Raw genomic sequence first — 14,760 nt, 5'->3', positions numbered from 1 at the left:
ATGCTTTTGTATAGTCTGAGGCAATCTAAAATTGCATTCGCCTTTTTTTTGAAGCCATATCATGCTGATGCCTGAACAGCTGTTTTGCCATGCCCCCTTCCCACCCCAGAGATGCCAGAAAACTATGTTAGCTTAAATCTTGCTGCTTACCTAACATATCCTTACCTGAATGAATCTGTGCTGTGGTACTGTCCATGTTGCTTTAACATGCAACAGTCTAAGAGCCATGCCTGGTGGTTCCCTCACTGAAATTCCAGTCCTGCTTAATGTCATTCTTGCCTCTTCTGCAAGCCCATCTATCCTTATATTTTCCGCTGAGCATGTCTTGGCTTCTGCCTAATCTAGCTTGCATGCTTGCTTCTTTCAAAACTTTATCTGAAATGGTAAGGTCTGAAATGGTATAAGGCAATGATGGCTAACCTTTTCCGGACTGAGTGCCCAAAGCGCGCCTGAACCACCAAAATGCAATGCACGCGCGGCCCCAGCACATGTGCCCTGCCCTGATGCATGTGCACGTGCCCCCCGCACATGCCCCAAGTGCGTGCATGCCCCCTGCTGCCCGTGACAGAGACCTGAAGACCATTTGGCTGGTGGGAGGCACGCACGCATGCAGGGAAGAGCTGAATTGGGGCGACGGTTCGCATGCCATAGGTTCACCATCACTGGTATAGGGTTTCCTGCCTGAGCAGGGGGTTGGACTAGAAGACCTCCAAGGTCCCTTCCAACTATTGTATTGTATTGTATTGTATTGTATTGTATTGTATTGTATTGTATTGTATTGTATTGCATTGCATTGCATTGCATTGCATTGCATTGCATTGCATTGCATTGCATTGCATTGCTTTCTATTCTATTCTATTCTATTCTATTCTATTCTATTCTATTCTATTCTATTCTATTCTATTCTATTCTATTCTATTCATCGCACACTGCAAAGCTCCTCCCTCCCTCTCTCTCTCTATTCCTATTTAAGTTGCAGAATAGGCAGATTGCAAAAATGCTACCCAGCTTCAATTGCCACATCTTTGTTCCTGTGAACCTGAACCATCAGGTCTTCATTGCTATCAAGTTTCTATGGACCTACAGCAGAATTAGGGAACAACATAAAACAATAGAGGTACAAGCCTATATGTTCAGAGAAGCAAGGGTTTGTGTTAAACGAGAGAATGTTGAAAGGGGTTGCAAAGGTATTCATGCATATAAACATCTGGAAAAGCAAAGAATGGAGGCTACCCCTGAAGGAAAAAGACAAATACTGAGGGTCACTCAAACATCCATCCAGTCAGACTTGACTTCCCTATAAAGATGGGAAAGGCAAAAAGCAGAGAAACAACCAATCAGGGCCTGCAATTGCTGGAGGCTGGACTGAGGCCCAACCTGGCTCCATTGCAAAAACCACAGCTATTCGGATAGGAATTTGTGAAGTCAGCATTCTCGCTGGATTCATTCCTTTAGGACAGTGCAGAAGCATTTATGATCCTAATTTGGGTATAACTGTATAATTAGTTGAAAATCTATTAGACACAATCTTGTTAGTCCACATTTAATCGTGGGATAATGATGGCAATGAGATAGGCCCTAACTGTTACAATCAAAGCCCTCTCCTTGTTTGGGTTTGCAAACCCCATTGAACTGCAAGAGATCTAAACCTTTCCTAGATAAAATAATTTGGGAGTGCAGTACTTATCTTCCTGCCCTCTCCCACGATGCCTCATTATATGATACAGAATTAGAATATCATAGATCTGAGAAAAAGCTCGGGCAGTTGTGATCTGATATAGCAGTTGTGATCTGACGCATCTTTCTCAATACGACCCCCCAAAAAAAAACTTGGCCAGAGATTTGGAAAATAACCCTTCTTGAAAACAAATGACATCCATCATTAAGGATGATGGTTTCTTCTTTCATCTCACTTACCTTTGCTCTCTGTCTGTCAGAGCCTTTTGTGGAGGTTTAGAATGTAATATAACTTCTGCCCCAATAATTCAGCAACTTCCTGAAGGCTGCCAGACTATAAATAGGGCTGGAGGGAGGATTCCCCCCCCCCCCCCGTTTTAGATTCCTAACTGTACTTACCCCTTGGATGCTTTCTTATCTGGCCCCACATGTGCTTTGTCCATGCAAATCCTGACAGGCATTTTTCTTGGTTTAATAAAGAAGGCATTGTCCTGCTGGAAACTGAACTCCATCTCCATTCTTGCCTACAAATTCCTTCAAGCAAAAACTGACCCCTAAAAGGCACTTTAGAAATGTTACTGAAATTCAGCTAAGTGCTAAATTTATTCCCAGGATTCCAATAATGTCGATGCGGTGTTGATCTCATGTGCAGAATTAAAACATTTTACATCTTCACATACAACTTCAGAAACTGGAATTTAAAGCCAAGAAGCAAATTTTTCTTCAGGTTTCAAAAGGTAAGAATCCCAACCACATATTTTCCTCACAAAATTCAGATGTCAGTCCTGGGAATAAAGTAACGGTGAGGCAAAAGGCCAATCATCAGAATCCCCGAAGGCAGAAAAACCATACTTGGTGCTCAATTGGCATTTTGTGGAGAAAACCCAAGAAGGAAAGATAAGGGTGCTGATCAGACTACCTTGATTAAAATTTTCTCATTTAATCAATATTCCAATCAAAATATTGGCAGCTGTATAATTGGAAATTCCACAGAACCCATTACAAAAAAGTTACTGTTTGTACTAATATCTATTCTCAGCTTGCAACTCGGGAGAAATGAAGGCTCTACATTTACCGGAAAGGGAAATGAATTAATGTCCATTTCAAAGAAAACCTGTCATGTTAAGTACAGAAAACTAAGTAGACGGTCAGGTCTACAGTCAACTTCTACCCGAAGGGTATTGTCTGCTATGCTATGTAACATCCATGGAATATCCTGGTCTTTATTAATCACTCCAGATGGAGATTGGAAGAGGTCTATTGTGATGTCTTAATCTAACAGGGCTTGTTCCTATTCACCTTCATTCTTTCACTAGCAACAACTAATGGTTTTTCCCTTAGGTACTCCAATTTGTTTTTCTTTCTGGAAGTCTCATAATTAGCCTCCTGCTGTGTACTAATACCTAACACTCTGACTCCTTTGATTCTCCACTGTCTACAACTAAACTTGGATAATTTTTGATAATTCCTATCATAACCCAATAGCAGAAAGAATCTGATACTGATTTCACGGGTGTAAATTGTATTCTATCTAGATACCACATGAATATTTCCCTGAGAAATTACCTCAACGAGCAACCAAGCACACACAAAGCTTTCTGAAAATGTAGTGGCTTTGCCTATCCCTATATGTATACTAGAATTACAATTGGGATAGAAATAAAGATGTCGTAGAACGACCAGATCTCCAGTAAAGGAGGTACTTTACAGATGTGCATTTGGAAATGTGCATCAGAGTTGAGGAAAGCTGGTGTGAATCACTAACCATTAGCAAGCATTCTCCTTGGACATACAATATACAAGTGTGGCGCTAGAGAGAAAGAGAGAAATTTCCAGAAACAACCGACTAGCCAATGTTTATACAAAATGATAAAGCTGTGCTCAGATCCAGCAAATCTTGCATTTAGATTCTGAATGCTTTATCACAAAATGATGTATAGTAAATATGTCCTACCAACTGTAAACTATATTGTCACGCTTTCTTTATTCATCAGATCAGAAGAGACTTGAAAACAAATTATACAGTATATATTTCCAAGATTAGCACATTTGCAAACAGAATGTGTTGGAAGGGATATTTCTCAGGGAGATAACAAGAATATCTTGAGATGCTGAAAATGTTCTGAAAGTTAAGGGTGATTAAAAACCCAGCAAGGAAAAACAAAAAACTTATCTCCTTTATATGTGTATATTTAAAAAGAACTCATGTAGGCTGTAACCCATGATGAATTCTATGATCCACATAATAGAATACAGTCTATCTGACGCATAACTTGCCTTAAAATTCCTTACTAGTTCAAGTTCAGGGTTTCTCAATCTTAGCATCTTAAAGATGTGTGAATTTCAATTCCCAGAATTCTTCAGGCCAGTCACACTTCTTAAAGTTGCTGAGATTATTAAGAAACACTGTCTTAGGCTAAACATCTTCCAACACACCTCACACTGCCATCTACTGTTTGTACATTGCTGAGTGAAAAAGTGCTTACCTCTTGCTCTCTTGTTTTCTGAGATTCAGATACAACTGTGCTGTCTTTGATATCTCTTTCTGGTTTTGAAGCTGTAATTTTCCCTTTTGACAATGGACTTTCAGAAGGTTTTGGAGGCTCTTCAGCTAATTTGGGCAGTGGCTTTTCTTCAGATGGAGCAGCAGGCATTTTTTTTTTGACTGTGGCAATTGGTAATTTGCTTTGTTCTGAAGTCCTGAAATGTGCAGGATGCCTGTCTTTAGCAATTGATGGTTCATGCTGCTGGGCTCCTTTCTGTTGTTGACCTCCAGCTTGGTGCCGGGGGGATCCAGTTGGCTGTTGTTTTGAAGTGGGTAGTGGCATTGGAGCAGGATCTCCTAGGCTTCCTTCTAGTAGCCTCTGAGTTTGGCAGTTCAAACACAGCCATTCGTTTTTCTGGAAAAAGAAGGAAAAACTTATAATATCCGATTGCTTTGATTGAAACAGTTATTCAATCAACAATGAATAATATTTCATTCAAGGATCAAAGTTGTCTCTTCTATGGAAACCAGTATAAACTCTTCTCTTACTAGAGAAGAAATAAACAAAAAAACAACTTGCTACTCTTCCTTGACATCCTGATCAGCGGAGACCACAATGGCAAGTTTACAAAAAAACCACCCATACTAACCAGCAACAATCCAATCTCCCACAAGAAAAGCTGTGTAAGGACTTTATTTAAACGAGCCCAAACACACTGCAGCAACCCAGAACAGCAGGAAAAGGAAATGGAGCATCTATACAACGCATTCCAAAAAAATGGATACCACACAACTTTATCAAAAAGTCCCTGACCACTCAACTCAATACAGCACAATCAACACAAACCGTAAAAAGAATTACACTGCCACATATCAAGAATATATCAGAAACCACCAACAGACTACTACAACCACATGGAATCAGGGTAGCACACAAGCTAGCTGCTAAAGCCCCTCAAAACATCCTAAGCAAACCAAAAGACCCAGCAGCCCCAGAAGAAAAAACAGGAGTCATCTACAACATACAATGTAAGAACAAACAGGCAGAAGATTGGCAGAACGCATCCATGAACACCAACTGGCAGTCAGAAGATATGACAAAAATTCTTTAATTTCACAACACCAGAAATGCTCTGGTGGCATCCTGGGAACGGGCGGCTGCCGACGCCTTGCACCGAATTGCACCTTTGCGGCCTCTGACCCGACGCAAATCCCAGGTCGCTCCTTGGTTTTCCATGGAGCTACGGGAAATGAAACGTCGGAAAAGATGCCTAGAGGAGAGTTGGAGGTCCTCCCGGTCTGAATCTGATCGAACACAGTTAAGAACCCATATTAGGTCTTATCTAGTGGTGATGGAAGCGGCGAAGCAAGATTACTTCGCCGCCCTCATTGCATCTGCAGAAAACCGCCCAGTGGCCCTGTTTCGTGTGACCCGCTACCTCCTCAATCAGGGAGCGAGGGAAGACCCTTTACAGGGCAGAGCTGAGGATTTTGTACAGTTTCTGCATGACAAAATCGCTCAGATCCGGATCGGATTGGACTCTGAGCAGAGTCCAATGGGGAGACTAGGGTAGGTCTTGAGAGTAATATCTGGGTTGAGTTTGACCCTGTTTCTGTCAAGGAAGTGGACAGGATTATGGGTAAGCTTGGTTCCTCCACTTTCTTATTGGATCCTTGTCCTTCCTGGTTGGTTTCGGCTGCCAGGGAGATGACTAGAGACTGGATCCAGGCAATTGTCAATGCTTCAGTGAAGGAGGGGGTCTTCCCCGCCTCTCTTAAGGAGGCGGTGGTTCGACCTCTCCTCAAAAAGCCTTCCCTGGATCCAGACTCACTTAATAACTATCATCCCGTCTCCAACCTTCGCTTCATTGCGAAGGTTGTTGAGACTGTAGTGGCGCAACAGCTCCCACAGTTCCTGGAGGAAATGGAATACCTAGACTCGTACCAATCGGGCTTCTGACGCGGGCACAGCACGGAAACGGCATTGGTAGCTCTGGGTGAATGATCTCTGGCGGGCTCGGGATGGTGGTTGTTCCTCCCTCCTGGTCCTACTTGACCTCTCAGCAGCTTTTGATACCATCGACCATGGTATCCTACTGCAGCGACTTGTGGGGTTGGGGTGGGAGGCACTGTTTTACAGTGGTTCTCCTCCTACCTCTCAGGTCGCTTGCAGTTTGTATGGGCCGGGGGGCAGAGGTCCACCACGAGGCCCCTAAATTGTGCGGTGCCTCAGGGGTTGGTTCTCTTCCCCCTGCTCTTTAACATCTATATGAAGCCGCTGGGTGAGATCATTCATGGCTTCGGGGTGAGATATCATCAATATGCTGATGATACCCAGTTATATATCTCCACCCCAGACCACCCCAGAGATGCCCTTTCCGTGATGTCCCGTTGCCTGGAGGTGGTGCGGGCCTGGATGAGTAGAAAGACTCAGACTCAACCCCTCCAAGACTGAGTGGCTGTGGATGCCGGCATCTTGGGTTTCAGAGACTCCATCAGTTTTGATGGGTGAGGAAAAACTTGCCCCCGTTGATAGGGCTCGCAACTTGGGTGTCCTCCTGGATGCTCGGCTGTCCCTAGAAGACCACCTGATGGCTGTGACCAGGGAGGCCTTCACACAGGTTCGCCTGGTGCCCCAGTTGTGCCCTTTTCTGGACCGAGATGACCTTCGCACTGTCACTCATGCCCTGGTTACTTCCCGCTTGGATTACTACAATTCCCTCTACATGGGCCTGCCCCTGAGATGCACCCAGAGACTCCAGCTGATCCAGAATGCAGCCGCAGAGGTTATTACGGGAGCACCTCGTTACTCCCATATAACACCTCTCCTGCGTGAGCTGCACTGGTTACCAGTGGTTCTCCGGGTCCGCTTCAAGGTGCTGGTTTTCACCTATAAGGCCCTACATGACTTAGGTCTGGGATATTTGCAGGACGTTCTCCTGCCTGCCTCTCACCGTCCTGTTCGCTCACATAGGGCTGCTCTCCTCAGGGTTCTGACGGTGAACCAATGTCGTCTGGCGGAGCCCAGGGGTAGGGCGTTCTCTGTGGGTGCTCCCACCCTCTGGAATGAGTTGCCTACTGAGCTCCGGACGGCTCCTGATCTCCACTCCTTCCGTCGGGACCTGAAGACTTGGCTGTTCAAGCAAATAGGCTGACTCTGATTCCGAGTTTTATTATTTATTATTTATTAGTTAATTTGGTTTAAAATGGGATTTTGTTGTACACGTTTTTAACTTATGTTCACCGCCCTGAGTCCTTCTGAAGAAGGGCGGCATATAAATACATGAAATAAATAAATAAATAAATAAACACATAGACAGATTTAACCATAATTTCAATTGGAAAAATGTGACAATTCTAGAACAGGCCAAATAAAATAATGCCAGGAATTTCTAGAAGCTTGGCACTCTGACAAATCCGCCATCAATAGACACAAATGACATTAACAACATCTATAGACTATGCAAAAGAGATAATCAATCCACCCAAAAGAGAACAAAAAAACTCCAGCACCTCTTCAACAGTAATCAGCATCCAGCTCAGCATAGATTAACTTCAAGATTAACTTCAGACTAACAATCAAGTAAACAATATTCCAATCAAGAAACTGCCAAAGAGCCATCAGTAAATAGCCCAACCAAAGAATCTCTAAGACCATCCCCACCTACACAGATAGGCAAAACAGTAGAATATAAACTGACAGCAAACAGCACTCCTTACTACTGATGATGCTACCTAGTTAGGGTAATGAAACATCTGCAGGAAAACAAGCAAGCTCAGAGAGCACCAAGGACCCCTCATTTCAACCCTGACCTACAAATATTCTCCTTTATTGGTACTCTTCTCTTCATAAACCAAGGTTATGGTACAAATGTATTTATCTAAACATAACATTCCATTGATTCTGTTCATAAGAGCTTACTGTTAACCAAGCCTTACAAATACAGGCTTATCTAGCAATAAGACAGAGTATACTCTACAGCAAGTCCTTCAATGTGGTGTTAAATGCTGATTATTCAGTTTTTTAAAGAAGAGAATGTTGGTACTGATACAAATCCTGCATTCTTACTACTGAACTACAGCCCTTCTTTCCAGCTTGATTCTTAAATCTTACCTATTTGGATCTTATAAAAGTGTCTTTGTTTCAGTCTTAGTTCACTAGTAATGGCATGTGATGGGTTTTTAATTTCCAAATAACGTGCCTATAAAGGACAACCATTTAATTATTCTTTTCAAAAGCAATTCAAATAGTTTTAGCACAAAACAGCTACTGCAGAAAATGTTGTTTAATTTAATTTAATACAGAAGCTCCAACTACAGAAGCTGCTTTGTGATTTACAATAAAAGAAATGAACAAATCGACACCTTAAAACAGTTCAAGTAACAAATAAAACAAATTAACAAGTATTCAATAAAAGCCAGTTCAAAAAGATGTGTTTTAAAGGATTTAACCATTAATACAGATGTTAAACCCTCAACTCTGTAGGCCCAAATACAATCTTCTCAAATACCCTCATCAAATGATCTCAGTAAGCATGGCTCAGATCCAAATAGCCTGAACATAGGCCTTTAAAGGTATTGACTACTCTGTATTTTGCCCAGAGATTAATTGCAGCCATTTCAGTGCTTTTAACACATGTAATATTATTCCTCTGTACTCTTCCCACAAACAACTGTGCTGTCAACTTTTGTACTATTGAGTTTTCTGGATTAGCCCCATATAAAGTGCAATATAGTAATTAAGCGTGGAGTTTACACTAATGAACCACAATTTTAAGATTTTTTTTAGATAGGGACCCAGGTGATGAACATCCAAAACTGAAAACTACTTCCGTTTGTTACTTTAATCTGAGAAACCGAAAACAATCAGATCCAGAAACACTCCATTTATATATTTGCTTCTTCTGGGAGAGTGCATTCCTCCTATCGGAGCAGACTTTTGGATTAATAGCTGTTTAGGACTTCCAGGGGAAGTCTGGTGAACTAGCACATCTCCAAAAAGGTAGAGACATCAACTGTGGCAAGAAGACTGGTTTTATGGAATCTCTCCAGATAAGGAAAGGATGAGAGAGTACCCACATGTGTTCCAGATAGATGCTCCTCATGAGAAGTCCACAGGATAGTGGTTTCCTGCAGCTCTGAGAGTTAGAAGAAGAAGGATTCAGCCATCATGCTCACAACCAAGACAGAACATTTTAAGGATACAGAATTTGTTAACCTCACTTTCTAATCATTTTCAGAAACTGCCATTTAACTATCTTAATTAGAGATCTTCAGAATGATGAGTCTGAGAAGCTACATGGAGAGTTTACCTTAATTCTTCAACAAAAGAAATATTAATTGTAAGGCTAAGAATTTAAAGAATTGGAAATAAATACCAAAATGCTAAATAAGATTTTTATCCAAGAAAGTTATAAATGAATTAAGGGACCAGAGAAAAGTGAAACATTAGGATCTTTGCTATAATATTTTGGCAATAATTAAAAATAAATTATATCAATAAGCAGCCTTTTATAGGATCTAAATTGTTTTATTTATTCTAAGTCATAATAAGATCTGAGACTTTAAGATTTTAAAAATTGGATTAACATTTCGAGGCAGAAAACAAAAAGGGAAAAATGTGATTGCTTGTCTTTTGTTTTTGAAATTTATAAAATAATACAAAATGTTATGATATTTCAAATACTCCAGGAGATTTTAAAGAATGGAGCCAGAATTACAATGTTGACAATGATGCCAGTTAGTATGGGTGAATTATGTCCAAAAGATGTTAAAGAAGGCATGACTGACCTAAAACAAATTTTGCCTGGTGTAGAAATATTATAACCAGAAATATTGGAGAATTTAAAAAGTGTGGATTTTAAGACAGAGAGGACAACTAAAGTGGAAATATAAATGATAAACCAAGAGAAAAACATGGATAAAGAATTTTAAATTCATTCATTCATTTACAAAAGAGCTTTGCTAAAGCTTTGAAGAAGTATTTGGGATGGGGAAAAATGAACAAAGATCAGTGACAGTTGCATGAATTAAACACCAAACTGTTAGAAGTAAAAGGAAGAAATATAAAGTTGGTTTGTTTGACCGAGGCTAAAATAAGACATATTCTAAGTTCCTTTATGGACCTTTTCCTGATATCAGAGTTAAAAAAATGATGATTTATGGATTTGCATATGGATAAAGGACAAGTTATAGGAAGAAGAGATATTTGTTTGTAACCTCATATGGAATAAAGAGTTATTAAGTTTGCTTATACTTGTTATAAAGATTGGAAGTCACTTCCTTAAATATTTATTTTTCGTATTACTTTCCACTTTATTTCTTTTTTGTTCCTTGCACTTTTTATTCTTATTTCTATCTCTCTTTTCCTCATTGAGTTTAGTTTATATTTGCTTTTACTATTGTAATTAAAATTATCAAGAAGAATTATTTTTTAATAAAAGCAATTATGCTTCTCTACAGTGAACACCTATGTCTTCTGGATTCAGTTTCATTTTTTCATCCCTTAGACTTTCATGCCTAAAATGGACTAGAACTGGTAGGGTTAAAAACATTCTGAAAGTAAAATGTTAATCAATTCTTTGTATATATAATACACTGGGATGTATGTAAAAAAATTATGCATGTATGGTCAAAATTGATCATGCTACATCTTTGCTTTCTCATGGATAACAACTACTTTGCTTCAACTACTTAAGTGCTCCTTAAGTACTTTTCAGAATTTCTGAATATGAAAAGAAAGCCTATTCTTGCTGGCATATTTCAATTAATTTTTATTATACATTTTTGAATAAGCAGCTATGTGCTTATGAAACACTGAAGTCATTTCATGCTGGCAGGCAGATGATAAATGAAACACTAAGTGAAACATGTTGACATGGGGTCAGATTGGTGGTAGTGGGATTCATTTTTTAATCTATGAGACTTCTATAAATTTGGGTCCGTTTCAAGTGCATTTAACGCCACTTTCTTTTTTCTACACATCCCAGAAAATTTAAAAATAAAGCTCTGTTCACCTTCTCTCACCCCTCTTTTCTATCAGTTTAGTAGCAAGCATAGAACCATCAGGCAATAGAAGAGCCGACAGTGAAGCATCTGAGAAAACCAATGCTGTAGCACTATTAATCTATATTCACATGAACTAAGCCAGCTGCCATCTCTTCCCTGGAAGAGTGTGAGGAACAGATGGAGTTTCAAGAATCCCTGAACTCAGGACCTGAAGGGAGGATATGTTAGGACCAGCCCTGCATAATTCCCAGCAGTCATGTCTCACCTGGGATAAAGACTCCGCACTATGAAGATGGTCCAGCATCCCAAACCTATGTTTGACAGTCATAAAATGCTCAGTTGCAACAAGGTCTTGCTCCTCAGTATCCCTTCTGGCTAGATAGTCCTTGTTGAGGAGCAGCTGCTAGTGATGAGCATAGATTCTGGAGATAGTTATTAAAGACTTTGGGAATAAACTAATGCTGGAACAATGAAGCTTGCTGCTTTGTTGCACACCTCCCCACATTTGGCATTTGATCAGCTTCTCAGACTATAATTTTGTACTGTTTCCATGTGCCTTAAATTTATCCAGTTGCTAATGGCGTTTAGCCCTCTGAATGGTAAAGTCTCCTCTGAGCTGAGCTTTGCTGTTGTTGATTTCATGGATATGTCAGTCTGTCTATTTGTCTCCATGTCTTTTTAGCATTGATTAGACAACCAGTGACCTGTTGGGTCATCCTTTCAGGTATATTTGTGAGCGCAGAGGGACTGGTGGAGATTGGGCAAGACTGAGAGATTTATCTGAGCAACTTGTGACCTTCCCAGAAAAGTTCCCCATTGACCTTCTTCTACATGTTTCCCAGGAAGGAAGTTGAAAGTCCAAACCTGCCAGTGCATACATGCCATCAACCGTGGTCACATGATCCCCATTGACTTTTTCCTTGCAAGCTTCCCAAACTTCCCCACTGACTTGTTGGAAGGTATCAGTTGTAAATGAAGACCATGTGACTGCAGCAATGCAGTGGGACACTGAACAGCAGTAGCTGTACGTTAGCCCATTTAAGATATTGATGCACTGTTTCACCCAGTTAAAGGTTACAGTAATGAAACTTTTTATAGTATAGAGCTGTGGTGGTGCAGTGGTTCGAATGTAGTATTGCAGGCTAACTCTGCCCACAGCCTGGAATTCAAGGTTGACTCAACCTTCCATCCTTCCAAAGTTGGTAAAATGAGGACCCAGATTGTTGGGGGCAATATGTTGACTCTGAAAACCGCTTAGAGGGGGCTATAAAGCATTGTGAAGTGGTATATAAGTCTAAATGCTATTGCTATATCGTTTGAGATTTTCCTCTGACTTTTTGGATGTTTTTGACTTCCCAGTCAAGCCTACGGTGTTGGTATCCATTAGTGGCCTCCTATTCAAATCCTAAAAATGTTTAACTCTACTTATCAACCCTAACACGGTCAGCTTTGTGCTATTCCACAATAATCTGATTTATGTCTATTTCTTTATCTTGTCTTGATGTCTACTAGGTTGAACAAAACTCTCAATTAAACAGAACAAAACAAAAATGCATTTTTTCCAATCTGGTAGGCTTCAAATGGGTTGGGATTTCATTTCCAAAATAGCTGGGAATTCTGGGAATTGTAGCCCTGACTCACTTGGTGTAGAAATACTTGAGTAATAGATATCTGCATGCAAATATAATATAAACTGCTCTGACCTTTTCAAAGATCAGTGGGATATGAATATAAATTAATAACATGTTCTTTACCATTTATTTTAAGAGAATTATCTATTAGGAGCAGTCTACACTGATATGATCTTCATATTTAAACCTGCTAAATAAGAGTAGAGAAGCTGTGATTATGAGATATTCCTGGCTGAACCAGTGGGGACTGGAGTCTAACATTTATAAAACCCCAGTTCTGCAAACCAGCCCTGTCTTGTCCTGTGTGCATTTTTGAAAGGTTCCTAATTGGTCACTGTAAGAAAGTCTATTTCATGAGAGGTTGCCTGGCTTGAGGCAGCAGAATTATTCTTATGCTTATATTAGGACTGTGCAATATTTTGGATTTGATTTAGAATTTAGAATTGGATTTAGATTTAGAATTGATTTAGAATGTGCTTTGGAACACCCAGGAAATCTATTTAGATTTAATTAAAGAACCACTTCTAATGCCCAAAATGATCTCTACTGTAGCTGTTGTACAGAGATCACAGCACAAAGTCACACAATCCTGGGAAACATGACAGCTGCTTTAATAAGCTACTGAGAGGAGTTATGTTCATGCTCTTTAGCATGCCAAAGCATCTCTTTTTAATCACAACCTGTACATCTTAGTTCTTATTGTAGTTCTTGAATGTTGGAAAATTCTATCACAATTATGACTGAAGCTGTACAGTAGAGTAGGTCTCCAGGAGCCTGGATAGCTTAACAGACTAAAAGCCTGTTATTAACATTCAGCTGTCTGCAATTATTGCATGTTCGAATCTCCCCAGGCTCAAGCCTTCCATCCTTTCTAAGGTAGGTAAATTGAGGACCCAGTTGTGAGGGCAATAAGCTGACTTTGTATAAAATATACAAAAATATGAAGGCTATTGCTTAATGCATTGTAAGCCGCCCTGAGTCTCCGGAGAAGGGCGGTGTCAGATGTAAATGCCTTATTCTCTAATGTGTAAATAGTATATGAACGGGGTATCAGGGGTTAACTTATTCTCCACTTCTTAATGTATTCATAATTCACCACTCCCACATATAGCTCCACCCATTGTATATATAAGGAGCTACATGCACCCTTTTCCTTGCTTCTATCTGTGAATATTCAGTGAATATAGAATGCCTATTGTAAATAAAAGGAAATATATTTAAACCTTTAACTCTTACTAATCTTATTGAGTCTGATCCTGAAAATATTGCAACAAGCTGGTAGCAGAGGATGGTTAATTGACTCAATAAAAACTTAAAAATGTCTAAGAAAGATAGGCCCAACACCAGGGCCTACAGCAAAGAAATGGAAACAGAACAAGAAATAATCAACGAATCCACAAACGCAATTTCGAGAGAATCCGAAGAATACACCACTGAAGACGAAGAAATAATAGATGAAAATGATGACCAGGAGGAAATCGAGATAGAGAATAACGAACTCAGGTCAGAGATATTAAAATTATTAAAGAGCCAGAAGAATGATGAAAGCCTCATCGCGAACCTCCAAGATATGCTGAAGAACAGCGGAGCAGCGAGAGAGAAAAACATCACTAATGAAAAGTCTAAAGACCCAAAAATAGTGAGTGATATGACTGCAGAGAAAATAATTGCGAAGAAGAAAAACGGTGATCCCGCGCGAAATTTTGAATGGCAGCCATCTTGGTTTCAACAGGCCTCCAAGATGAGCGAAGCAGAGCCAATCAAAAAGCTCAATTCAAAATTTCTGGCGCGAAAAACATTACCAGACAACGAAAATGAAAAAGAAGATTCAAACACCTCAGAAGGATCAGAATCAGAAAGTGAAGATGATTCAACAAACTACCAAATAAAATCAGCAATGAAAACGCTTTTTGCCGCATTTGGGCCAAAACTAAAAATTACTAAAAAGCTAACGAAGAA

At 40.0% G+C, this 14,760-nt stretch overlaps 1 protein-coding gene across 1 annotated transcript in view; it reads right to left on the bottom strand.

Annotated features, from left to right (window-relative positions):
* The window catches only part of BSN (bassoon presynaptic cytomatrix protein), a 222,519-nt gene that overhangs the window by 28,336 nt on the left and 179,423 nt on the right, over positions 1 to 14,760 (bottom strand). Inside the window, exon 4 of the mRNA XM_034440718.3 lies at positions 4,164 to 4,577. Within this exon, the coding sequence (XP_034296609.2) occupies positions 4,164 to 4,577 (414 nt within the window). The remainder of the gene's footprint in view (positions 1 to 4,163; positions 4,578 to 14,760) is intronic.

This window comes from Pantherophis guttatus, chromosome 2, assembly GCF_059756535.1.
Source record: "Pantherophis guttatus breed Tessera chromosome 2, ASM5975653v1, whole genome shotgun sequence".
NCBI lineage: Eukaryota > Metazoa > Chordata > Lepidosauria > Squamata > Colubridae > Pantherophis > Pantherophis guttatus.
This window is presented reverse-complemented; position numbering and strand designations above follow the sequence as displayed.